This window comes from Drosophila grimshawi, unplaced genomic scaffold (assembly GCF_018153295.1).
Source record: "Drosophila grimshawi isolate 15287-2541.00 unplaced genomic scaffold, ASM1815329v1 contig_44, whole genome shotgun sequence".
Classification (NCBI taxonomy): Eukaryota; Metazoa; Arthropoda; class Insecta; order Diptera; family Drosophilidae; genus Drosophila; species Drosophila grimshawi.
In genome coordinates, this window is record NW_025063240.1 from 9,900,902 (window position 1) to 9,927,318 (window position 26,417).

The 26,417-nt window shown below is 38.5% G+C and overlaps 4 protein-coding genes across 9 annotated transcripts; 3 read left to right on the forward strand and 1 right to left on the reverse strand.

Moving 5' to 3' along the window:
• The first annotated feature begins 8,879 nt into the window (after positions 1-8,879).
• LOC6558984 (translocation protein SEC63 homolog) lies at positions 8,880-12,631 on the forward strand. Its single transcript, XM_001984675.3, has 4 exons — positions 8,880-9,337; positions 9,719-10,428; positions 11,104-12,367; positions 12,445-12,631. Exons 1-4 carry the CDS (start codon positions 9,214-9,216, stop codon positions 12,621-12,623), a joined length of 2,277 nt encoding a protein of 758 aa, XP_001984711.1. The 5' UTR covers positions 8,880-9,213; the 3' UTR covers positions 12,624-12,631.
• Positions 12,632-13,111: 480 nt separating this feature from the next.
• On the reverse strand, positions 13,112-17,562 carry LOC6559019 (SH3 domain-binding glutamic acid-rich protein homolog). Of its 5 annotated transcripts, none has more exons than XM_032742973.2 (5): positions 17,134-17,562; positions 15,789-16,205; positions 14,706-14,798; positions 14,384-14,453; positions 13,308-14,319 (listed from the first exon to the last, which is right to left on the reverse strand). In XM_032742973.2, the coding sequence occupies exons 1-5, from the start codon at positions 17,176-17,178 to the stop codon at positions 13,577-13,579; spliced, it is 1,368 nt and encodes a 455-aa protein (XP_032598864.1). In that variant the 5' UTR covers positions 17,179-17,562; the 3' UTR covers positions 13,308-13,576. The 5 variants fall into 5 exon arrangements, with proteins under 5 accessions (XP_032598866.1, XP_032598867.1, XP_032598864.1 ...); XM_032742974.2 differs by having other exon boundaries at positions 13,415-14,319; positions 14,706-14,792; positions 17,134-17,533; XM_032742975.2 differs by lacking the exons at positions 13,308-14,319; positions 14,384-14,453 and adding an exon at positions 13,112-13,279 and having other exon boundaries at positions 17,134-17,539.
• A 328-nt stretch (positions 17,563-17,890) lies between these two features.
• Positions 17,891-21,131, forward strand: LOC6557909 (akirin). Of its 2 annotated transcripts, none has more exons than XM_001984672.3 (4): positions 17,891-18,212; positions 19,671-19,973; positions 20,045-20,410; positions 20,496-21,131. In XM_001984672.3, the coding sequence occupies exons 2-4, from the start codon at positions 19,721-19,723 to the stop codon at positions 20,504-20,506; spliced, it is 630 nt and encodes a 209-aa protein (XP_001984708.1). In that variant the 5' UTR covers positions 17,891-18,212; positions 19,671-19,720; the 3' UTR covers positions 20,507-21,131. The 2 variants fall into 2 exon arrangements, with proteins under 2 accessions (XP_001984708.1, XP_032598868.1); XM_032742977.2 differs by having other exon boundaries at positions 17,913-18,212; positions 19,524-19,973.
• Positions 21,132-22,303: 1,172 nt separating this feature from the next.
• Positions 22,304-25,951, forward strand: LOC6557974 (sphingomyelin synthase-related 1). Its single transcript, XM_001984671.2, has 4 exons — positions 22,304-23,243; positions 24,359-24,862; positions 24,932-25,098; positions 25,158-25,951. The coding sequence occupies exons 1-4, from the start codon at positions 22,532-22,534 to the stop codon at positions 25,617-25,619; spliced, it is 1,845 nt and encodes a 614-aa protein (XP_001984707.1). The 5' UTR covers positions 22,304-22,531; the 3' UTR covers positions 25,620-25,951.
• Positions 25,952-26,417: the final 466 nt, after the last annotated feature.

The window sequence follows — 26,417 nt, forward strand, 5'->3', positions numbered from 1 at the left end:
TATTAATCATCAAAAAATGCCCAATGAGCAATTTAGTTACGCAAAACTTTTGGGTGGCTCAAAGTTAAAGCTTCCCCCAACGCATCCATATTTGTTTTACAGCACTACTCCCTTAGTGCTGCTGCTGCTGCTGATGTCATCCGCTTAAGAGCGATTGCAGCGAAAACATCTAGAGATACACATATACATGTATGTACATAGTATGCCGACTTTGGCTTTTGGCATAGTGTCAAGTTTGACAGCAGCAGCAGCAATAGCAGAAGAAGAGGAAGCAAAAGAAATTCGCTTGGCATTAAATACAAAAATACAAAAATTCAGTTTTGACATGCAAATTTAGCTTGCTGCTTGAGAAAAAGACTATGCAAAATTTGCATATATTTTTTTTATTCGTCTTCTTTTTTTTAAATGAAATCGAAATATTTATGGCCTCGAGGCGACAAAGTCAAAAGCAAATAAAACAGAAAGAAAAGTCAGAAAGACGGCATGAAATGCAGTCGGCTGCATTTAAAAATTTTTAATGTCAGGTTCGACGACGACAAATGGAGATGAAGCGAAACGAAAAATAATGATGACGACCCGAGGAGGAAGAGGAGTAGGAATTGGGGGGGGGCTGCTACGTATGTCTGGCTGCTGTGTGTGCTTAAAGTGCGTGCCAATGAAAATATTTGATTCACATTCAAGCATGAAATGTGCGTTGTGCGTTGTGCTTACGAATTGCGACTACAGTTCAAAAATTGTTCGATTAAAAATGTTGAAGCTGTCTATCAAAATTATTTGTCTGCTCTTTTCTTATTCTATGTGCGAGTGTGTATTGGACTGCGTTCAAGGTCAGCGCACGATTGCGATCGCTATGGAAGAGCTTTCGAAAAAACGCAAAAAAAAAAAAGAAGCCAAAGCAAAAGATTAATTAAAAGCAATACATACAAAGTGAGACAGACAGAGAGAGAGAGAGAGAGAGAGAGAGCGGGTGCGCATGACAAGCGGTAGCCAGACAGAGGTAGATATCCAAAATATTGACTATTGAGTATTAATCAAAAACGGACACAAAACTGGTAAAGAAGATTCGAATGAGAATGTCAAAGCTCGCTATTCAAATACCCTATAAAAACGGTGTATATCAATTGGTCGGATGTCTTAAATAATTCGAGTAGTAGAAGAATTCTTAATACAAAATGTGTAAGAAAATAAATATGTCAAAATATTATATAGTTATAACAGACAAATCGAAATGCCTCATGCTTGTAGAGTATGCAAAATAATAATGCTTTAACAGCAGACCACAAAAACGAGTAATTATTATAAATAATTATTAGAGCGCAGTGGCAGTTATACACAAACACACAACACATAGCATGAATAAGCTATTTTTATATGTACAATAAAAAAAAAAACTTTTCTAAATATTACTCTTGCTGCTGCTGCTGCTGCTGAACATAGAGCGTTGCTTGGCTGAGCGCTTTAAGCACATTCGATAGATAGGCCGGCAAACAGACCGACGCGCGGCGCACGCTCGTTCTCGCTCACTCACTCACACTCAACTAACTTTCCATATTGTAAATTTTCCATTGTTATGATTAAAGTTTGCTTTTGTTCCGTTTTATTTGAATTTTTTTGTACTTGAATTTGCGTTAATGTATGTATGTGTGTGCATGCAGCAACTCACCAGCAGATGCAAAGTGGGCAGATAAGCAAAGCTCATTAAACGCCGCTCGCTCTCTGTCTCTCTCTCTCTCTTCCTCTCTCACGATGGTGAACTTCAAGAGGATAGATTCCTTCTAACACCAGTGTTGTACAGGGCATCTTCTAGTTCAGCATTCTAGTTTCTTGTTTCTGATGCAGTTTGCACTTTGTTGGCCAACTTAAATGCTGAAAAGGAAATGCGCAATATTTGTGCAAATTTCAACTGACAGTGGGCGTGGTTGGCGCATTAGCATATGAAAAAATAAAAATAAAGCAAACGTTGTTTGCTCATTTGTTAATCTTTGGCTCTTTTTTATGCGCTACTATTATTCAACGCTGAATGCTCAGGTACCGTTACGTACATAAATCCAGCAGCTAATGCTAACCAACCAACTCTTGCGGTTGTCTGTCTGAGTTTCTATCGTTTGTTGTTTTTTTTTTTCTTATGTTGTTGCTAAGCAGCAAGCAGCAAAAGCTCAAAATGTTAATAAACTTTTATTGCGCAAAAAAAATGCGACTACATTTATTATAATTGCGCAAGTTGTTTGATATGCTTTGCAAATGCAAATTTGCATACTTTTACCTATGCGCCGCCGTTTTCATTAAACGAAAGTCGTGTCGGCGGCGCTTGCAGTGATAAGTATCGACATCGATTATTGTGATCATGATCAATTCGAGACGCAATTGTGCATTTAAGCTGGTTGCGGCTAACCTTACTTTTTGGACAGTCAGTATTGACAGTCACAACGACCCGCCCACACGCAGGCGCACAATTACAACAAAAAAAGAAAAATGAATAATTAGAACTAAAGAAATGCGCCTGAGCAGAGACACATAAGGCAGCACAAAGCAACGCGCAGACGCCCACGCAATGACGTCAGGTCCCAAAGTTCTAATGACGCCCAAAAGGCAACCATCAGTCGCAGCAGCAGAGCATAAGGCACACCGACACACACGCACACACACATGCGCACAGGTACTGGAAGAAACAACAATCAAAAGAGGAGAGGAGGTTAATGAACTTCTGAGCGAGCGAGCGTCGTTTTCGTCTCACTGGCCAATTTTTATTGCCTACAACAAGTCAGTCGTAGTCGTACTTTTCAATTCGCTGTAATTGTGCCGGCAAAGCTTTCAATTTGCCTCAGTTAAGCGAAGCGTTGCATTGAAAGCGAACGGCGGTAGTTAAAAAAAATAAATAAATAAGAAAAAAAACAGACTCCGTGCTCATATGCTATAATTTGCTAATCACATTTGGCAAATTATGTTGTAACCCGCACCAGAATTGTACAATCAAAATGATGTGTGAAGCGGCGACATACACAAACACACTGGTTGACAAATTTGCCATAACTGAAGCTGATGAATGGAGAATGAAAGGGGGTCAGAGAGAAACGATTAACAGTTAGGCGCCAAAGAACATGCAAAAAGGAAATGTGTGCGTGGTGGATAGAAAGAAAAGTCGCGTGAATCATATGCAAAAAGTGGCACACAGCAAAGAAAAAAACAAAAAGAAAGAAAAGAAACACGTTTATGGCCGGGGCCAGGCACACGCCCCACTGAGACAACAACAATAACAATAAGAAGACAAACGGCGAAAACTTGGCCATTAACAATTAATCTTGATTCGTTCTGGGCCGGGGCGGAGGAGGTCATTAGGAGCTTACGCAGCTTGCTGCCTGTCGATAGGCGTAGGTAAATGACCACAAACTCATATCGACACCGTCAGCGAATGTATTTGCTTGGCTTAAGTTGCTTTTTATGGTTTAACGACACACAGTTTATTGTTTATGTTTCTTTGTCGCTACTATATATTTTCAAATTCGAGTCAACATTAGTTATTTAAAATAATGTCGTCAAGCATGACAAATTAAATTAATTTGCAACACACATCGTATTTGCATTTAACATGTGTTGTGCAACACTAAAGCGAATGACAACTTTTGTGACTGTTTCTCTCTTTTACATCTCTTTCGCTCCTTTTGTAAAGTTGCTGCGTCATGCAGCTCATAATTTTTTGTTCTGCGCAAAGGGCTTTCAACTGACTTTCGAAAAAATCGTGCAACCAACAAAAAAAAGAAGGAAAAAAATCTACATAATAAAGTGCAATTTTTGAGTTCTTCAATGTTTTGTTTTCCGCCCGCAGCACAGAGACCCATCGAAACTTTTAGCGTATTTGCTGAAATTTGCATAATTTTGCACGCGAGAAACACTTCAAAAGAAATCGCATGCATATCGAAAATTGATTTTCGTCATAGTTTTTGATTTTTTTTTACTTTGTCGATTTCCGAAGTTGCGCAAAATTTTAAAGGTGTTGAAGGTTATTTGGATTTGCTGTTTTTGTTGATTCTGCTTTTAAATTGGAAAATACCATTTTTGTATATTTTTAAAATTCATAAATTTTATTACACCAAAACTCGTAAAAGATAAAATTGTGAAAAGATAAAATTGATAGTAACTATATTGTGCACATATTAGACTGTTCAATAAATAATATACCAATTTTTTTTATGTTTTGATTGGCCTCATTGATTTTTCTCACATGATTTATGTGCTCCGAATAGCCCGACGATTTGAATGATTGATGAGTTGTGGTTATTGCCACTTTTACGGTGCTTGCAAAATGAAGCACTCAATTGACTTCAATTGGGAATGGGAATGGGAAAAGGCGAAGCCCATATATATCTATATATATATAAATATTTTTATAACGGCGTTGAACTGACCACAGTCAAGGGCAAAGAGAGAGAAGAACCCACGCAATTTTACCGACTAATATTTACAACTTCCACAAAATTAAGCTGGCGTAAAAATATGTGACACATACATATAAATCATAGCCATAAAAAGAGCGTAGAATTTGCCTACGCAGAAATTCCACAAATCGTGCCCAAAATTGGCGTACGTTTAGCCGATTAGCATCAACGGGAATGGAACGAGTGATGAGCTCTTGTCTGACTCGACGACACCAGGAGTCCAGTTCAGGTGTGCCCAGGTTGCGTGACACTTTTACACAAGCAGCAGCCGGCCACACTTTACCCGGCTAATTGTTCGCACCCGCTGCTGCTTGCTTGCCTGCCTGCCTCAAGAGCCACACCCAAAGCTTTTTAGCCATGGCTGAAACTAATCTGTAAACAATTAAGTCGTGCATATATATAAAGATATATATAAGATGATGTGGCAGTAATTCAGTACGATGGACATTTCAAATTAATTTGCGACGTGTGCCATTAAAATAATTAAGTTTTAAATGGGGTCACAGCACAACGATAAAACAGTTCAAATATCATTAATTAGCTATTTAGTTACACGCATGCACAGCCAATGTATCTAGAAATACATAATTCAATCAGTTGCTCGTAACAATTTTTCGTTATTTTATTATTTTATTTTTGTAATGGAAAAGTACACGTTAGAAAAACCCAAAAGCAAACTTGGACAAAAAAAAAAAAATAAATAAATAAAAGAGAGCGAGGAGAGTGCTGATAAGAAAAGACAACAACAAATTGATTAAATCAACAACACAACAAAAGCGGTTGCAACGATGCGTGTGTGTGTGTGTTGGTGTGTGTGTGTATGTCCAAACGCATTTGACTCACTTTCACACAAACAAACGAAAGACAAGCAACACCAACAAGAGCAACAAACAAACAAACGATTCCAATTCAAACAAATACAACAAAAAAAAGAAACGAATCAACCTCTCCTTATCTTCTCTCTCTCTCTCGCTCTCACACTCTGTCTTTCTTGCTCTATCTTTCAATTTTGATTGCCTTTCCCAAATTTATTTCGAGATCAAAGCATTCCTTTCCTTAAACCCAAATTTGTTGTTGTTGCCATGCGCCAATTTTTATGCCATGCATAAATTAAAAATAAAAAATGTGATAATCAAGTTGTACAAAAGGCAAAAGGAGTGAATATATTAGCTACCCACCGGTAAGTGCCCACTTTGGTACCCATTGGTAAGTACCCACTACAGTACCTACTAGGTACCCTTCGGTAAGCACTTAGCAATTTGCTTACTCCTTACATTTGAACTTCTTTGACGAGTACAAATACAAATAAGCAAACATATAAACACACACGCACACACACACACTTACATATTGATATTACAGATCTTACATTTATGTTTGCAAACCAAACCATAAGTTTAACATTCTTTACATTTTTCTAAATGATTAAACATGTTGAAACATGTGTTTATCACTTGTTTCTATTCCAGTTATCTTCGAAACAAAAAACATTCATGCATATGTAAATAAAATTGGGTGGCAACCCAACGGTAATAACACATGTCCAACTTTATTGTAGCTGCAATTTTCTCTTGTCAAATGTCAGCTGTTACCGCACTTGCCCTTTGGCAACTCATACAAACACGCAAACACACTCACATATGCATAGAAAGTTTATTGAGAGTGTTAGGAAATATGGCGTCATTTCTTTGGTAGCCACAGAAGACCCGTCTACAATGGAACGTGACAATTAAATATAAGTGAACGACATTGTGCGAACGAGAGGCACACAAAGAATGCGACAGTCGACAACAACAACAATTATTCTAGGTCAGCATTTGAGTTGAGTGCGTGAAAAGTTCGTGTGTAGAAAAAGAACAACGTTCATATTTATATATAAAGAAAAGAAAAGATAATTTCCATATTTCTTACTCATTAGAGTTCAATTGGGGGCGCAATAATTTATAGTCTGCTTATCAATAACATTGCTCATCTCTGATTTGCAGATAGCGTCCAACTCGTTCGCCTTCTATCTTCGATATACGATAAGTAAATCTAAATGCGTCTGACAGTTTAAGCTCGCGTTTGCCTTTGTTGTCTCTGTTGTTTTTTTTGTTGGGTTTTTGATAAGGGCCGGCCTGTATTTTATGAGAGACTAAATATTGCATGCAACAAAAGACATAAATGTATTTTGTTTGTTGATCGATTGCCGGAAATTCAACAGAAATCGGCAACACAGCAGATAAGTCCAATAAATGTATAAATAGAACAATTTTTCACACATGCTTTCCGCAGAATTTCTATGTTTGTGGAGCACTTTAATTGAAACAATCAACGAAAATGATATCATAAGCGAAAAATGCTTGGGGAAAAAAAACGTTACAGTTGTTTTAGTAGTGTGGAAAATTCTCGTATAGTCTTTATTTATTTTTTTCGTTGTTCTTTGCTGCAGCGATAAGAACCAATCATGCACTAATAACGGGGTTTATGCTGACGCATACGTAAAAAAGCCACTTGACTTTTGGCCAGTACAAATCACCCCCCCACGCATAAAATACGAAATTAGTCAAAGCGGCGTGTGAAAAAAAAAGTTAAGTATTTAATTTTAAATTTTAGCATTTGCATGAGTCATGAAAACTTTTGCTGAGATGTCGATTTGTTTTTGGCTTTTAATTTATTCGCTAAGCATGCAGTCATATTGCTTTCCCTCTCTCTCTCTCTCACCCTCACACTCTCTCTAACTTGACTACATCTGTCTGCCAGCCATATTGAAATTGGGTTAATAACATGTGTACACACTTAAAATGTTTGTAAGGCGCACTTTTGCTTTTTCTTATTTACAGTTAGCCATCCTAGCGTCAGCAGCTGTATTGATTTTTCTCATTTGCAGCAACAACAAACAAAACAGAAAAATACACATAAAGGGAAAATGCATGAAAATGTATATGCTTGGGTATATTTGTGTAAAAGAGAGGTTTTTTCTGCGGGCAGCCGCCAAAAATACGCTGAGCATCGTTGGCGTTTTTACATTAAGCGGCTTATTTGTTTTATATGTAGCATACACACACATACACACACACATACGTACACAGAAGTGTGTAAGTATGTATTCCTACCCCAATTCCTTTGTGGGGCTCCACACACACACGCATCTCTAACAGCTGCAGCGGCGCTGATTTATCGATTTTTCACCCATAACTGATTTGAATTTTGGGCAATTACATAAAATAAAATGAAACCAAAATACGCTCGATGGAATAAATATAAGAACACATTTATTAGCTAAAATTAAAAACAACAATTAGCACAGCAAATAACTAAACCACCTGCCCCAGCAGAGAGAGATAGAGCGCGACGCCTTGTCTTTATTTATTTATTTTATTTTTGCACAAGAACAAATCACACGTATAATTTCTAGCTGCTGCCCTTGAGTCTTATTTATCATCTTTATGTGACTCGCTCTTCTACCTGCCTTTTGCACACATACGCACGCACACACACACATGCATACGAAGAGGCGGCCGCCGCCTCTTTGACTGCAAAGACGCCAAAAACCCGCACACAGTTGAAGCTATTTTTTTTCTTGTTTTTTATTTTTTTCCTTTAAGGCTAGTATGGTGCACATGCAGCATTTTTATGTATACTTGGCTTGTACTTACTTTTATATTTTGCAAGAAATTAGCTGGAAATCGGCTTTTGGTTGTGGAGCGGGCAGAATCTGGTTTTAAGTGTTGTCATGGAAAATGTAACCTTGTCTGCTTGTTGTTGTTTTGGTCATTTAATTAATAAGCGCTAAAGCACACACTTCAAACAACACTTTCATTTAACATTTCATTTTGTTTGCCATAAAAATGTTTCGCTTTTTCTCATTTTGCTCAACAAAAAGGAAATACTCCAACTTCGCATACATAACTGGTTTTCATTTTTTGGCACCTTGCTTTTCGTTTTTTTTTTTTTTGCTTTTACTGGTGTCTGTCCTGTCTTGTAAGGTTTTATAATGTGTTGTTATTCATGCACCTTTTTTTATTAATAAAACTTTTAAAACTGTTTGTATGTTAAAATCAGATTTCCTCTCGACAGCGCATAAAATCTCCCATTGCGCGTTCAACGCTCTCACTATTCTGTTAGCGATGCGATAATGGAATTCTTGGGGTGGCCGAAGACATCATGCGAATCGATATCCCCAAGGTGCATACACGATATATTCTATGATAATATCGATATTATACTCGATTTATTAAAATACTAAAATTATGTAGCCGCATTTCGAAGACTACATTTAAAATTTTCAAATTATTATTAAATAAATTATTGGCACAGGCGATAGAAATGAAACCTACGAAACTGTCTTAGTTAGTGAGTAGAATATTTATGATGCATGCAAATATTTGAGTTTTCATCCTGGCACCTGCAATTTCCGCTCACTTCTGCACATGGTCACATTGTTTTCGACATTCCGAATTAAGCCCGGCACGGTCACACCGTACAGACGTGTCATTTGGCGACGGCTGTAAATACATAAGTTTTTTGTTTTAAATTCGCGGCGTTTAATTGGTGCAATTGGCCGCAGTGAATTACATTTTTGGGACTTAGGACGACATCCCAAATAACAGATCAAACACATTCGAAAACATACTGCAAAACGCTCGCAGTTAGAAGCTGCCAGCGTGTGTCAAACATCAGCTGGCTCCCAGCCGACCGAGGAAAGAAAAAAGTCAAGTCTGGAGACCAAACCCAAAGAAGAAACAAAACGTTGCATTTGTAAATAAATTAGGAAGGACCGGCAACCGCAACCACTATTATGGCGGGTCAAAAATTTCAATATGATGAAAGTGGCGGAACATTTTATTATTTTGTGTTATCATTTTTGGCATTAGTATTGATACCGACAACGATTTACTACTGGCCACGTAAAAAGAAAGAAGGTTCGTTGGTTGCTGATTATAATCACACACTGCACTCCCCGCGTTTCCCCACTGTGTGTGTGTGTCTGAGCTTTTCCCCTCCCCTCCATACAAACATGTGCGCTACGGAAATGGACACGTTCCAATAAGTTATTCTGCTGACGAGCTCAAGTCAACAATGTCTTCGTGTTGGTGAAAGCTGCGATTGCAGCAACAACAACAACAACAATAACTTGAGCCAGCTCAGCTCACTTCACAAATGGGACACACACACGCATACACATGCACACTTGTAAGAGAGAGAGAATTAAGCTCTCACGATCTCTCAAGTTTTTCGTTTTTTCTCGCTCTCTCCAAACGCGATTCTAATCTAATTGGCTCTTTCGCACCACCTATTCACAGATCTTAGCAAAACGAAGGAGGAATGCCAATGTCCGAATTGCTTGAAGAAGAAGATCATTTTGGCAAATGCGGAACCCTATCGCATCCTCAAATCAGTGGCCATCAAGCTGTCAATTGTGATTGGTTGGGCGTTGCTCCTGCTGCTCACGTATCGCGTGTCGCAGTTCGATTACGAAATGGCCAGTTTTGATCCTTTCGAGATATTGAGTGTGCCGCCAACGGCGACCCAGGCGGAAATTAAGAAGGCTTACTATAAGCTATCGAAGGTCCTGCATCCCGATAAGGAGACGGGCGATGAGAAATCGTTTATGATGCTGAGCAAAGCGTATCAGGCCCTCACTGACGATGTGGCCAAGGAGAACTATGAGAAATATGGCAATCCTGACGGGCCCGGTGCGATGTCCTTTGGCATTGCGCTGCCCTCGTGGATTGTGGAAAAGGAGAACAGTGTCTGGGTCTTGGGCTTGTATGGATTGGTCTTCATGGTTGCCATGCCCTCGGCGGTGGGCATCTGGTGGTATCGCTCCATACGTTTCAGCGGCGACAAAGTTCTGCTGGACACCACACAAATGTATTTCTATTTCATCCACAAGACACCCCACATGCTGCTCAAGCGTTCCTTAATGGTCCTGGCGGCTAGTTTGGAGTTCGATAAGCGACACAATTCACAGGTCATCGAACGGCAGACGGACAACGATGAGGTGCCAGCGGTAAGTCCTAGTCCAAGATACAAAAACATAATTAATATAAGGTCTGTTAAGTAACTGTTAGTGTTTGGTTGCAGAACAGCTGTTAAGTAACAGTCAGTGGAATATGCCTATTCACAGATCCTATCAATCTACTGCACTTCATATAAAGCGATAATATGTAGTTAAAGCTCTGCTTAGTAACTGTTAGTGTGCTCTTACAGAAAAGTAAAGTAACAGACCCTGGAATACATCTATTGTCAGATCCTAATAATGTAAAGCGCTTACATATAAGTAACTCTCTGTTAACTGCCAGATCCTAATTGTGTACTATTGTATGTAAAACGAGAAAATTAGGCTAATCTGTGTTTAGTAAGTGTTAGTGTTCTGTTAAGAACAGCTCATATTCCTATTCATATTGCCAGATCCTAATAATCTATTCCAGTTTATGCTCAGTAGAACAGGCAAAGCAGTGTTAAATAAGTATTATACTTGCATTGCTACAAACTTAAGATTTGTAACTGACATCATTCTTCACACTTAATTGCTTTTAATGTTAACTGTTAATTAACTGTTGTTAACAGCTTGCAAACAGAATTGTGTTAATAACAGAGCAAAAAACTATCTTTTTTTACACAATTTATTCCATTTTGGAATCATTTATTAACTGTATTTTTTTATTATATTAAATTTACACAGCTCATTCGGCAGCTACCCAATTTGAATGAGAAATGCAAGGAGCATCCACTCTGCCGCATGTACTCGATAAAGGCCCGTGCCATCCTCCACGCTCATCTCTCGCGGATGCCCCTCAATCCGGAGACGTTGGAGCGGGATCGTCAGTATATTGTGAAGAAGTGTCCGTATCTGGTGCAGGAGATGGTCAGCTGTGTCCATCAGCTGATCATGATGGCCTATGCGAGACGAGTTCCCCGCCTGCCCAGCATCGAGACGATCGAGAACTGCATGAAAATGTCACCGATCATCATTCAGGCCCTGTGGGAATTCAAATCACCGCTGCTGCAGTTGCCCCACCTCACCGAGGATCATTTGTATTTTATGAACAAGAAGCGACACGTGAAGAATCTGCAACAATTCGCACAGCTCAAACCGGAGGAGAGTCGTCAACTGCTCAAGAATCTGACGGACTTTGAGTATGAGAATATAATGCGTGTGCTGGGCAAGATGCCCCTGATTGACTTCTCCATACGCTGTGAGGTGATCGATGACGAGAACACAAATGTGGTCACCGCTGGGGCAATTGTCACCGTTACAGTTAGCCTCGAGCGGAAGGATATGAAGACGCTATTCGGGGATACCAAAGTGCCCGAGAAACAGGGCATCAAGGACGATGCCAATGAGGAGGGAGCTGCCGGCGAGGAGGATGAGGCTGCAGCTGCTGCTGCTGTGCCCGTTAAGAAGGCATCCGCCTGGGCGAAACGCAAGGGGGGCAAGGGCAAGGGTGGCAAGAAGCCAGCCAACAATCAGAAGAAGAAGACGCAGCCGAAACAGACAGTTGCCGCAACCACTGCTGCCACATCGGCAACGACAACCGATGAGCAAACAGCTGCCAATTCGGAGGCAGACTCCGATGCGGGCGAGCAGCACAGCGATATGGATTCGGTTGCCGGCGGTTCCGGCAGCGATGATGACGACAAGCAGAACAAAAACAATTCCTCGCTGGATGACGACGACGATGAGGAGTGGGAGCGTCTGCAGGCGAAGCTGAATAAGCGTGAACGGCTCGAGGGCAAATCGCGCACATCGCACACGGTGCATTGTCCCTTCTTTCCGGAGGAGAAGCAGGAGTACTGGTGGACCTACATCTGCGATCGCAAGTCCCGTACCCTGCTCACCGCCCCCTATCACGTGACAAATCTCGTCGAGAAGGAGGAAATCCAGCTCAAGTTCACCGCGCCACGTTGGCCCGGTGTTTATCCATTCACGGTCTGCCTGAGATCAGGTGAGTTTAGCAGCGAAATACAACTCTGTCTCCATCTATGATATACTATAATAATGCCCGACTTGTGCTCTTTGCAGACTCGTATCTGGGCATGGATCAGCAGCAGGAGCTGAAGCTGGATGTGCAAAAGGCGCCAGCACCACCGACAGATCATCCCCAATGGGATCTCAGTGAATCGGAACCGGAGCACACCGATCAGCAGGAGAATCTGAGTGATTACACAACAGACACATCCGATGCGGAGGATAGCGACTAGAGAGAGAGAGAGCGAGAGAGATCGACATAGAGAGAGAGAGAGCGAGAGAGAGTGAGAGACAACAATCACTAGACCCCCCTCCATTTGCTCCTCCTCTGCCCGACACTCATCACACCAGAGTCCACCATTAACCAATTCTCTTGGAATTTTTTTGATTTTGTTTTCGCCCGTTTTTTATTTTATTAGAAAATGATTTTGCGTTGCGAATTTTGTTCGCATACATTTTTTACTAGTTTTTGTAATGGATAAAGAGCCCGAAACTAGAGCGTACGTAACTAAGTAAGTAAAAATAAAGAACTTCATTTTAATGTCACTGTACTAAATATAATTATAAATGTACTGTATATTTAATTATTTGGATACAAGAAATAACAAAAAAAAAAAGAAAAGATATGTGTGAAACGCGTCTATTTTTATTGGCATTTCTTGTCAATAAGTGGAGAACATAAAAAGAAACATTTTCAAAATAAAAGCAAGAAAAATGAGTTAAAAATTGTAAATGTTTTTGTTTCTTTTTCTCTTTACTGCGCAGCTGCGGCGCGTTCCAGATCCAAAAGCTGAGCCGAAGCCGAATTGGAATTCGATTCTGGAAGCGGAACTGGAACGAAAGCTGTTGTTGTTGTCGTCGTCGCTGCTGTTGTTGTTGAGTTCAGTTGCTGTGCGGAAGAAAAGAGTTATTTTTAAACATTTACAGTTGCTTGCATTGCGCTAATTTGCATTACCCTCCACCACTGTTTTTTTTTTATTCTTATTAGTGATTTCTTTGTTTTCTTATTTACAATACATGTTTTATTATTTGCTAATGTGTATGTGTGTGTGTGCGTGCGTGTGTGTGTGGGTGTTGCAACTACAGTTGCGGTTCATTTGATGAGAGTGATGAGTGCGGGGGTTGTTTGTAAAGTTTCGGAGTCAATTCGTTTGTTCGTTTTAATTTGGTTTTTGGCAGTTTATGTTTACTCTTCTTCGCTCTCTTCTTCCTCGGACGATTTTTCTGCTTTCTTTTCAGCCTCTTCTGTGCTTTCTTTCGTTTCACCATCTACTTTCTCTTTAGTCTCCTCTTCACCCTCTTTGGGCTTCTCATCTGCTGTGGAGTCTTCTGCTCTTGTTTCTTCTTCATCTTCTTTAGTTTCATCTTTAACTTCCTCCTTTGGCTCTGTTACCTCTTCGGTTTTTTCTTTCGTTTCTTCTTCCGTGGTTGTCTCTTCCTTCTCTTCCTCTTTGTCGTCTACTTGCTCCTCTTCTTCTTTAGTAGCTTCTTTCTTTTCTTCCTCTTTGTCTTCGTCTTGTTTATCTTCGCTTGTGGATTCTTCCTGGGTTTTTTCTTTACCATCCTCTTGTTCATTCGTTTCCTCGTCTCCTCCTTCTGACTTCGATTTATCTTCCTCTTCTGGTTTCTCCTTTGTTTTTTCTTCCGTTTCGGTTTCCTCAGATTTCTCTTCCGTTTCCTCTTCTGGTTTCTTTGCAGTTTCATCAGATTTCTCTTCCATTTCTCCTTCAGCTTCTTTCGACTCTTCTTCGTCTTTCGATTTCTCTTCCGTTTCCTTACCTTCCTCCTCCTTTTCACCCTCCGCCTTCTTTTCACTGTCCTCATCCTTTTCACTCTCCGCCTTTTTTTCACTGTCCTCCTCCTTTTCACCCTCCTCCTTTTCAGCAGTTTCCTCTGCCTTCTCTTTCTCATCATCAGCTGCTTTGTCATCTGTTTTTTGGCATGGAGAAATGTTAAAATGAATGTCTCCCGTGGTTGACTTCCTAAACATTACCTGTTGAGTCCACTTTTTCCCCCTTCTTGTCGGATTCTTCGCCGCCTTCTTCTGTGGCTTCGGTTTCAGTCTAATGTGCAGGATTGGGTTTTGAAAGTGTGCATGTGGATGTGGTGCGTTATATATTCAATGGGAAATGTGGGGAAAATGTGTGTAACACAATCAGTAAGGATATCTACTATATAAAACTTGAAGTCAGCAATCTATGTTGCAATAACATGCCGGATTAGCTTCTTGATCGCAACTATTTGACTAATGTTAACTTTTCTCTCGTTTCATGCAGTTTCATACCTTTTCTCAAAATTCAATATTGTTGTTTTACCTTTTCTTCACTATTCTCGTTCTTCTTGTCTTCTTCGTCGTTCTCTGTTTTCTCCTTATCTTCACTTGCAGTTTCGCCATCCTCGTCCTTATTCTTCGAAAAAGGTTTTTGAAAATTAGCTCGATCAACTCTCGCTGTTACTTAACATGCGCTGTTAAACAACTGTTAGGCGCTACAGTTTTGAGACGCCGCTAGTTTGTCTCTGAGCTTTTGTGTTTAGTTTGTGTTATTAGCAATTGCATTGATTTTTAGTAAATACAAATATATTTCGTTTTTTATTTTTGTTTTTATTTTATTACATATGTACTTATATATTCAGCGGATTTTTATGTTTTCGCATTAACATAACTCAGCCGCACAAATCGTACAGTTTTTACTTTTTTCTACATTTAAATGTAGAGCAAATAATCAATCGGAATCTTAAAACTGATTTTTTTTTTTCGTTTCGAGTCAATAAACAGAAAATCTTTCAATTGTATGATGTTAAATACACACACATACATACAAACAAATATGTGAATGAGTGTGTGAGTTGCATATATCATAAATAAAGATGTATGTATGTAAGTATTTTAAATAAAAGTTGTAATTTCTTTCAGTGTGAACACAATCGCTTTGTAAAAGATTAGTGTGTTGTAGTATGCATGTCATAAATACATATATATGTTAATATATATGTATGTATATATTTATATATAAATATATAGATAGTAGCTTAACTTAAAGAACCGCAGTAGTGGTAATTAGAAGCACATTTGCTAGAAGAACATTGCAACAAAAATGTTGTTTTTTTGCGTCCAATTTGCCGAAATGCTGTTAGCAGAATACATTTTTTTGTTTGTTTGCTATGTTATTGCTTGCTACTGCTGTTAACATGGATGCTAATTCTGGCTGATTGCTGATTGCGTCTCGTTAGTGATACGTAGTACAAGAAGAAAGTTGCTGTTGTTAAAATGTTATTGTTGTTGTTATTCTTATTATTATTGTTGTCATTTGTGGTTGCTTCTGTGCAGGCTTGTTGTTGTCGCTTCATAACAGTAAACAGAAAAAAAGGAGTACAAACTTGCTCAAAAGCTCTCAAACCTCTGCCTTTTCCTTCTCCTTCTCCTTATCCGCATCTCCCGACTCAGCTTCACCTTCACCAGCGTCCGCTGGAGCTTTCACCTCATCTTTCTCACCATTCTCCTGCTTCAGTTCGATTTGAGCACTGCTCACGGCCGTTGTGTCGGCTGGTGCCAACTTGAGGAATACCTCCAGGGTGTCAATCTCATTGGCCATATCGAAGGCATCATAATCGCCACAATATTCATCATCGTTAAACAGTTGCGGCGGCAACGGATGCCTTGGCTCTGGATCACTGACTGTGCCGCCATTGCTAGTCGATTTGTTTTGCATCATCTCCTTTTCGCTCTCCTTGCCCGGCTCTGTGATGTCAACTGCATCATACTGAATATGCTTGCTGTCCAAGATCATTAAAACGCGCTGTTGGCGTTTCTTCACCTAAAACCAAAATATACAAAAATTGAAGATAAGTTGGCTGTTAATTTTGATTTGTTGCCCAGCCCTGGTTTGTCAATTGCCGGCAAGCCCAAAACAAGAACACACATACACACATACATATCTCATATCGCAGTACAAGCAAAGTTATCACTGCTTGCTTGTAATTGACTGCTGATAAAGTGCTGTTGTTATTTATTGCTCTCAATCGCACACACACAAATACATATGCATGAGCTTCCTCTATTTTAAAAGCTGACGCGTCTGCAGCTACAATAAACCACGGCACATAAAGCGCAGTCAAGCTCCCAAGCAACGCTCTCTCCCTTTCGCTCTCACACGCCCTGCTCGGACATTGTCAATATGCTTTTTGCACAATGACCGTTGTTTAAGTTGGCGAATCAAACAAAGATGAGGGTTGGCACAATGAGAGTCACTTAAAGTGAATCATCCTCACACACACACACGAACACACACACGCATGTACCCACGCATATGAGAAAAAAAGAAAAGAGAAAAAAAAACTGTGATCAATGAATTCTTTTACGCTTCATAGTTCGCAGCATATAATTAAATAAGCTTATATGGAAATGTTTGCGGTCGTTGCGCTGCTTCTTGCCACCACCACCATCAACACGCACACACACATGCACACGCCAATCAAAATACCCACTTGCTGTTCTGTTTTGTTCGGAGAGGGAGAGAAATGACGTTTTGACTGTACGTACTACATCATCATTTACACACACACACACATACAAACAAGAGAAATGTGTGAGTGCATAAAATAGAATATGCAATTTAGTATTTCTCTTTTTTATCTGTTCCGCTAACTTAACATTCCATTAACGTGACACTGACTCCTACTACAATTTAACATATACACTTATGTATGTGTGTGTGTGTGTCCACGCCCACAGTTAATACTCACCTCCTTGTTGCCGGACATGCCGCTGACGTAGACTTTCAATACCATTTTTGCAATTAATGATGCGCTGTCGTTGCGTTTTTAATTTAAAGCTTTATTTATATGTTGTCGTTGTTGCACGAAATAAAATATGCGACTTTCACACGATGATACAAAATATTTTTAGAACTTTCTTTCTTTGCTTTGCGCTTTGCTTGCCTTTTTTCTACTGCTTGCTGCTTGCTCTTGGCCCCTAACGCGATACGTAATTTTGATTTATATATATTTATATGCACGCACTGGGCTAATTGCTGAGTAACGATGTAAATTCGTTGCAAAAAAGCGTATACAAAGTTCCGTACTATAAAAGTGAAAAAAATTTTTATAAAATATTAATTGCACAAAATTGCTCTCGAGCTCTGCCTTTTTATTCCTACTTTATTCGTTCGAATCTGTGTGACCTAATCCAGTCAGCGAAAAAATACCACATCTTTACAGGAATATACTAAATAGTCAATGCTATCGATGTTAGGAATATATATTATTACAGTTATAACAGTCCACACTCATTGTATCTCTATGTTGCCAGACAAAATTATAAGAATTTAAAGAATATATATTAATGGGCAATAGCTTAATAACTTTTATAATGCAAATATAACAAAATATTTATGAGCTGCATACCTAATTCAAGGCACTATAAATATCGATAGCTCGCTGGCGTCGATGACAGCCGCGACGACATCTGTCAAAACGGCGTGGAAATTGTCGTTTGGCCATCGCTAGGCTCGCCTCTCTGTTCACGAATCGTCGTCACGCATGCATCGGTCGTCCATTTTCCGTAAGAATCCGACAGAAAACTGAAGAATTACATCGCAAAAAAGACAAAAAAAAAAGAAGATAAAATTGCATAAATCAAACAACGCTTTTCAACAACTCACTCTCTCGCTCCCAGCACAGTGCATTTCAGTGGCCTTCGTAATACTGCTCAATCCAAAATAAGCAATATCAATCTACAATTAGTCTTACAAATAAATCAAAAGTAAATAAAGCGCGTGTGAAGTGGTGCAGAAAATCGAGGCGTTACAATACAATTATTTAACGTAAGTGCACGAGTGTAATAATTGACTGTGCTAGTTACTTATTTTCTTTAATATGCATAATCTATACAGCTAAACGATAATGATATGCGCTGCGACCATTTTTAAAATTTCACGAAATCAAAATTCCAACTCAGCTGCAAGTGTGTGCGTGTATGTGTATGTGCGAGCGAGACAACCATTGAGCACCATAAGCTGCTGTCATTTTGTTTTCTTTAAAACGATTCTTTTATTTTCTTCTTTTTCTTGTTTTTTTTTTGGTCACGTAAAAAAGCACTAATCATTTATTATTAAAAAAAATCTTGAATATACTGCAAATAAAGGTAGAATGAATAAGCAAGCAGCACACACTCACACACCCATACAATCGCAAATGTAATTTGTGTTCATTAACAGCTTTTGCATGACTGTGCGTGTGTTTGTGTGCTTGTTTATTTGTAGTGGTGTTTGCTGTGTGAAAACAGCTGGTACAGCTTAAAGGATACGCGTACGCGTTCTTAGTTTTATAGTGCGTCGTGTTTGCTTGTGTGTGTGTATGCGCGTTTGTGTGTGTATGCGCGTGTGTGTGTGTGTGTTTATGTTGGTGCTGCTGGTGGTTGGCTAGCATCATTTACAGTACGATTTCTTTGCTTCTTGTGTGCCTTCCTTGCGTGTGCATTGCTATGCATGTGTTGTTGTAGTAGCGCTGTAAAGGTCTTATTGTTGTTGTAGGCAACACTCCCTTTAATTGCGCATCACTGCGGCGTTCGTTTTTCTTTGTAAATGCCCTTTTACGTAGTTAGAGTTGTACCAAATCGTTCAGAAGTAAGTTCAATTGAACCATTTTTTAACTGCGTCTCCAATTGCAGTTCTATTCAAATTAGACAAAAATTACTTATTAAAATATAAAGTTTAAAAATTAAACTATTATGCATAAATGAAAAACTGAATGATTTTTAATTAAGGACAACACTGAAATATGCGAATGACCCACTCAACAACGTTCAAAGTCCAAAATGAACAACTGAACTCCTTGACTCGCAATTGAACTAGGAACTGCAGCTCTAATTTCACGCAGCTGGAGTCGAATTCTTCTTTAAAAAGCAGCTGCCATAAATCGATGCACCATTTTCTTTTTTGATGCTCCTTGTGTGTGTGCATGTGTGTGTGTGTTCGTCAGGTGAATCCTGTTTTCCTTGAAACCAGTTTTTTCTTTCTTTTTTTTTTGTTTCGGTTTTTGTTCTCAAATTAAATTTTCGGTCTCAGTTGGTGTTGCTGCTGCTTTCTGCTAGTTTCCAGTACTGAATATTTCTCCATTTTTATTCTCATTTACAGAGAACGCTTCCAAGCAGCAACAGTGTGGCAATAATAATAACAAAATATATATAACAAAAAACAGAAACCAATTTATTAACAAAATAGTAATTAAGAATATTACAAGAACTATATATAAAAATATATAAATATATTTTAAATAAATAGATAGAGAGAGAGAGAAAGAGAACTATTGGACCACATTTAAGATAACAACGATGGCCTGTGCAACACTTAAACGCGCCTCCGACTGGGAGTCCCTCAATCAGCGGCCCAACAAACGTCGACGATGCAATCCTTTTGGCCAATCGCGCAGCAATTCACCATCGCGCAACAGCAACAATGGAAACAGCAACAGCGATGGCAACAACAGCAGCACAACAACAACAACAACGCCAAGCAATCGCTATGCCAAAGGCAGCACCGAACCGAGTCCCTTCTCCGAGTCAGCACTGGCCAAGATGTCGCCAGGTGAGTCCAATTTGTCGCGTCTCCTGCTCGAATTTGATATACACAAATGTTTTTCTGCTTCTTTCGCGTAGATAAAATGGCTGAGAATCTGTGCAATGAGATCAAGAGACTGCACAAGCGCAAACAATTGCCAATAACATCGGCTGCGTTGGAGCGCATGCAGGACTCGGAGTCGAGTGGTTCCGAAATGGGACCGGAGAGTCCGCATCGTCCGGACAGTCCACCCAATCATTTGATGATGCGCCAGCATGGCGACAAGACTCTGTTCACGTTTAAACAGGTGCAACTAATCTGTGCGGACATGATCAAGGAGCGCGAGGATCAACTGCGTGAACGCTACGAATGCGTCCTGACAACCAAACTGGCCGAACAATATGATGCCTTTGTCAAATTCACATACGATCAAATCCAGCGTCGCTACGAGGCAGCGCCAAGCTGTAAGAATAAATATATCCACCATATATATCTATAACTATATATTCATTATTGATCCATTATATTAATCGCTTTTCCCCATTGCAGATTTGTCGTAAGGTTCGCCTATATATGTATATATATATATGCATATATATATTCTCAAAAAGAAATGCACTACGATCTTATGTGGACGGTTGGAAGTTTGTTTCCGACTGGCAAACAACAACAAAAAACAACATCAACAAGGAAAGCAGCAAATGCAGAAAGTAAAACAACAGCAGTAACAACAACAAGAAAAACAATAGCAGCAACAACAAGAAAAACAATAGCAGCAACAACAAGAAAATCAATAACAACTACAAGAAGAAAAACAATTACAACAAGAAAAACAACAACAACATAGAAGCCCTCATTGAATAAACAAAAACTACAATTGTGTTTATTATATATATTTTGAAATATGAAAGAGAGTTGTAGTTCAAAACTATAGAATAACATATATAAAATTGAAAACCTGTATTGGGAAGAGAAGAGAGTAGAGATCATCTAATGGAGAATATACTTTAATGGCTTACGCTGCTTAGGCAAAGGCAAAGCGAACAGCAAACGGCAGTAACAACACATTACAAAACAAAAAAACATAAAACAAAAACAAAACAACTTGTTACATTTACGTTTTCATATAACGAAAATTCTAAATAAAAATGACAAATATCTATATAGTACATATGGAAACAACAACAACACTATGCAACATGCTAATATAAAAAAGAAAAAAAAAACACGCTGCAACAAGGTGCAACAACAACAACACACACACACATACACACACACACATCTATGAAGTACTATAAAAACACACACAATTCAAAGAAACCTCAACATTAGCTTCGTATATAAAAAAAAATAAAGCAAACAAAAAAGAAACGAAAAGAAGAAAAAACAAATTTGGTAAACATATATGTTAAGTACATATACGTAGCATATAAGGTATATTTGTAAAAGGTATCAAAACTATATTGTATTTCAAAATAGCAATGATGACGGAGAACTAAGCAAATGAAAAATATGATGAATAATAAGAACAATGCAAAACTAAGTTAAAAACAAAAGAACAACTACTCATGAAATAACTTTTTCATAGTTTATTTTTGCATAATAATCATTTTCCTAAAACAAAAAACAAATAAACAATTGAAGCGAGTGAAGAATAATAGCATCTGTATAAAAGAGAAATAATTTTTTTTTGTTTTTCTTGAGCGTTTAATTGTTTCTTCCTCTGAATGTACGTTTTTGCAAGTTAATGAAGAAAAAACAAAAAAAAAAAACAATAGGCACCAATTTTCGTTTGCAATTTTTAATTTGCTTAAAATGTAAAACAAACAAAAGAAAAAAATATGATGTATAATTTAAGTCAACTTGAACGCTTTCATCTATATACGCTTGACAGAAGACGTTTCATGTTCATTATAAATATTTTTCACTTGATATATACACACACATCTATATATTTTTCAATTACCGCGTTCATACATACTTTACATTAGTAATTTAAAACTTAATATTAGTAAAGAAATGCCATTTTTATATTAAAATAAAAAAAGCGATGAATTGAAACTAAATGTTGCTTTTTCATTTTATAAGATTTTTTGAATTTGACATTTAAATACTTAAAGATGGCACGCAGAAAGATTATTAACGGCTGTCCACGCAATGTTAAGTTAACACAACGTCAAGTTGGCTGCGCGCAATATGCAGCGCACTTGAAGTTGGGCCTGCTCCACACCTAACAGAATTTCTCCACAGCTGTTAACACAGCACAATGTAAGCTGAAAAGAAATTAAAAATAAAATAACAACAAGCAGTCTTTGGATTTCTGAGAGCAACAATAATTGAACGTGTGTTGTGTGTGTGTGTTTTTTTTTTGGGGAAAGACAAACGCAAAATTATGTGTCGCTGATACGCAAAGCGCAATAGCTGATAGACGCTTACAATGCTGCACTCGTGAAATATAACAAAAACCTATCAATATCCATTGATAATCCGCGAAATCTGTACAATTTAGATACCCAAAGGAGAGGGAGAGCGAAAGAGAGAGAGAGAGAGGGAGAATCAGAGTGAGAGAATAGAAAGCTTTAACAATGTGCGACAATGACGGTGAAATTTGTGAGTCAGCCGTGCAGGCATCGCCGGCAAAGGCACAACTGACAATTGCCGCCACCCAAACGGATGCCCAATTCCAGGATCTGAAACAACAACACCAACAACAACACACGAGAAATGGAACACAGCAAACGCATTGCATGCGCTCCAACGTTCCAGATATACTGGAAATCGATCAATGGCATGTGGAAGAAGTGGAGCTTTGGGTCTGCAGCAACATGGAGCACTTTTCCACGGAGCTGCTCGACTGTTTGCGTCATGAGGCAATCGATGGCCAAGTGTTGCTGGCGCTAACCGAACGCGATGTTTGCGATATGCGCTATAAGCTCAACTACAAACTCACCATTGGAGAGATGAAAAAGTTCTGGCTAACGGTATTTGAGCTGCAGCTGCACTGGAAGCAGGATAAACGGCAACAGCAAGAACAGCAAGAGCTTCAGCAACAAGACTATTATCAGAAGTCGACGCATGGACACCCAATTAATCATAATTCGGAGCCACATGCTTTGCACTCATTTGCCACAGTTGGTGGCAACTGTTGCCTGCCACTGTTGCAGGCTGCTGTCGATCCATGTCCCTGTCCATCAGCCGCCGTCGATTATACGAGCATTGTCAACGAGGGCGACTCATTCCGGCAGAAGGGCAAACGTTGCGTTGCCCCCGAATATTTTAAGACCGCAATAAGTTTAGGTGAGTATTTCAAATTTCACTCTCTCATCCAATTGGGCGTTCAATGGCGTCTCTTATCGGTCATCATTTGGCATAAGCTTGCATTTTACCCGTTATCAGCTTTCCAATTATAAGTCCAATTGGAATTTGATTTATATACCATACATTTATATGTGCGTTGTCAAGTTCATTACGAATTTAGTTACAGTTTTATTGCTTCACTGTTATTTTTATTTGGAGGTTATCTGTATGTTTGTGTGTGTGTGTTTGTGTACATATTTAAATGCATGCGTCTTGTTGCCTTCCCGCTCGTACTCGCATTGCTCCTATCTCTTGTATTTCTGCATTTTATTGAATTTGTTGTTGTTTTTTTTAATTGTGTGTGGTAATTTTGCGTGTATAAATTTTCAAATTGTTTAGAAGAGAAGAGCGCATTTGCACTGTGTCATCATGTTTGTCATGCATTCGAAGCAATTAAAATATTAGTTGTTTATTATTAATATTTATGTGTAATGCGCAACTGACGTGAAATAAGGGTCATTAGACATGTTTTCCGCCTAATTTAAACTTGAAACCAATACATATATATATATATATAATGGTTTTAATATATATATATATATATATATATATATATATATATATAATGGTTTTAATATATATATATATATATATATATATATATACATATGTATATATATACACCCTCTTAGTAAGTGTAGACAAAGTGCGAAGTGAGAAGTTTATTTGTTTGTTTATATTTTCGTTGAATGTCTTGCAAATAGTGTTTATTTTTATCCATTGAAAATGTGTGAAAAGGGTATAATGGGTTTGTGCAAATGTATGTAACAGGCGGAAGGAAGCACATCCGCCCCCATAAAGTTTATATATTTTTGATCAGCAACAACGAGTTGAGTAACAGTAGAAAAATAAGAGAACAAAAATAAAATATTTTTTTTTTTTGCAAAAGTGTAAAAAGATAATTTTATTTCATGTTGTTTGTTGATTAAAAATATATAATATATAAAAAAAATTTAATTTTTTAAGGGTATGTCGTAGTCGAGCTCACTCGACTATATCATGCTTTCGTGTTTTTTAAGTACGTTTCTAATTTGATTTTTGTTTGTCAATTGCAGGGTATTCGTTTATGGTTACATGGATAACATCGTTTGTGATGGTGATTGTGCATGAGCGTGTGCCCGATATGAAACGATATCCACCGTTACCCGATATCTTTCTTGATAATGTGCCTCACATCCCGTGGGCATTTAATATGTGCGAAATAACGGGATCGCTGCTGTTCTCCGTGTGGTTCTTTGTGCTCATCTTTCACAAGTATCGAATGGTGTTGTTGCGTCGCTTCTTTGCACTGGCCGGCACCGTTTTTCTGCTGCGCTGTGTGACCATGCTAATCACATCGCTCAGTGTGCCCGGCACCCATTTGCAGTGTAATCAGAAAGATTTTGCCATAGATGATCCGAATGTGGATGTATTTGGCGCATTGGTTATACGGATGACGCGTGCCTATCGAATCTGGAGCGGACTGGGCATGTCCATACAGGGTGTGCGCACGTGTGGCGATTATATGTTTAGCGGTCATACTGTCGCCCTAACGCTGCTTAACTTTTTCATCACGGAATGTGCGTAGATCTATATTAATAATTATATATAAGTATAGGTGGATATTAATTCCATTTCAATTCTTGCAGATACGCCACGGAATCTTTACTTTCTGCACACGTTGACCTGGCTGTTGAACATGTTTGGCATCTTCTTTATACTGGCTGCCCATGAGCATTATTCGATCGATGTCTTTGTTGCGTTCTATATAACATCCCGTCTGTTTCTGTACTATCATACACTGGCCAACAATCGGGCAAGTTCCATTAACGATTCACTTTTTAATCTTAATATTAATCCTTAAACCTATTGCAGGCTCTCATGCAAAGCGATTCGACACGCACCCGCATCTGGTTTCCGATGTTCAGTTATTTTGAGAATTCGGTGGATGGCATCATACCCAATGAGTTTGATACGCCTGGCTCACTTATTGATGCGCTGCTGCAACAGTTAGTCCGTTTCAAGGACGAAATCCGCTCAATCTTTCAAAGCTTTTGGTTGTCGAAGATTGCGTTTGCGTCGGGCAAATCATCGTGGTTCATGTTTGGCAACTCCGAGTTGGACTCACGAAATCATATGCATACAAGTGTCTCCAATTATTTGTCACCGACGCAATCGCTGCTCAGCACAATAGCGTCTCCTTCAGTGCCGCAGCAGCAGCAGAAGGGGACATCGATTGATGCCGGCGTCAATCCTTTTGCCGATGGTGGCGTTGCGGCGGAAACGCTGATAAATAATGATTTGAGAACACCTTTGACGGAGAAGAAGGTGCTGTGATTGATTTTGCTGATTGTCGAGTCTTCCAAAACAGGATTCAAAATTCTTATTTCTTTATCGTCGTTCTTCAAAAAGAGATTACGGAAAAACAAAAACACAAAAACAAACACACACCGACTGATAATTTTTACATGAATTGTTATTTGAATACTTTTCTCACATGCAGCAGCAGCAGCACCTGTATATCTGTATTATCTACTATAATAACACACTCGTAGTGCCTTCCGGGTAGTCTCAACTCTGCACAGCAAGCCCTCACTTCTCTTTAGGTAAATAACATATTTGATTTAAAAACATTGAATTAATATATATACATATTTTTATATATATATATATATATATATATATATATATATACATATTAATATATATATATATATACATATTAATAAATATATATATATATATTAGTAGTTACATGAAGTTCTACTATAATTGTTCATCAGCAGGATGATGAAGATAATCCTCATTCCGTTCAGTTTAGTTTTATTATTATTAAAGACTAATGCATTATTATATAATTCTAAGCATGTACAACAACTTTATTTAAGTTATTTAGTCATAAGTTACAAAGTTTTTGTTGAATGCACAAAAATCCAATAAATTTAATTTTCAATTGTGGAAAGTAATCGACATTATTAAATTCAAATTGCCCGCACTGCAGTCATCGATATACGCATTTTTATCGATATTAGTATTTTAATACTATATTGCAATCAGTTGGATGTGTGATCCGGTGACAATCACAGCTGTCGAATAAATATTTGAATAGGGTCTTGTTCATTCTTTTAAATAACT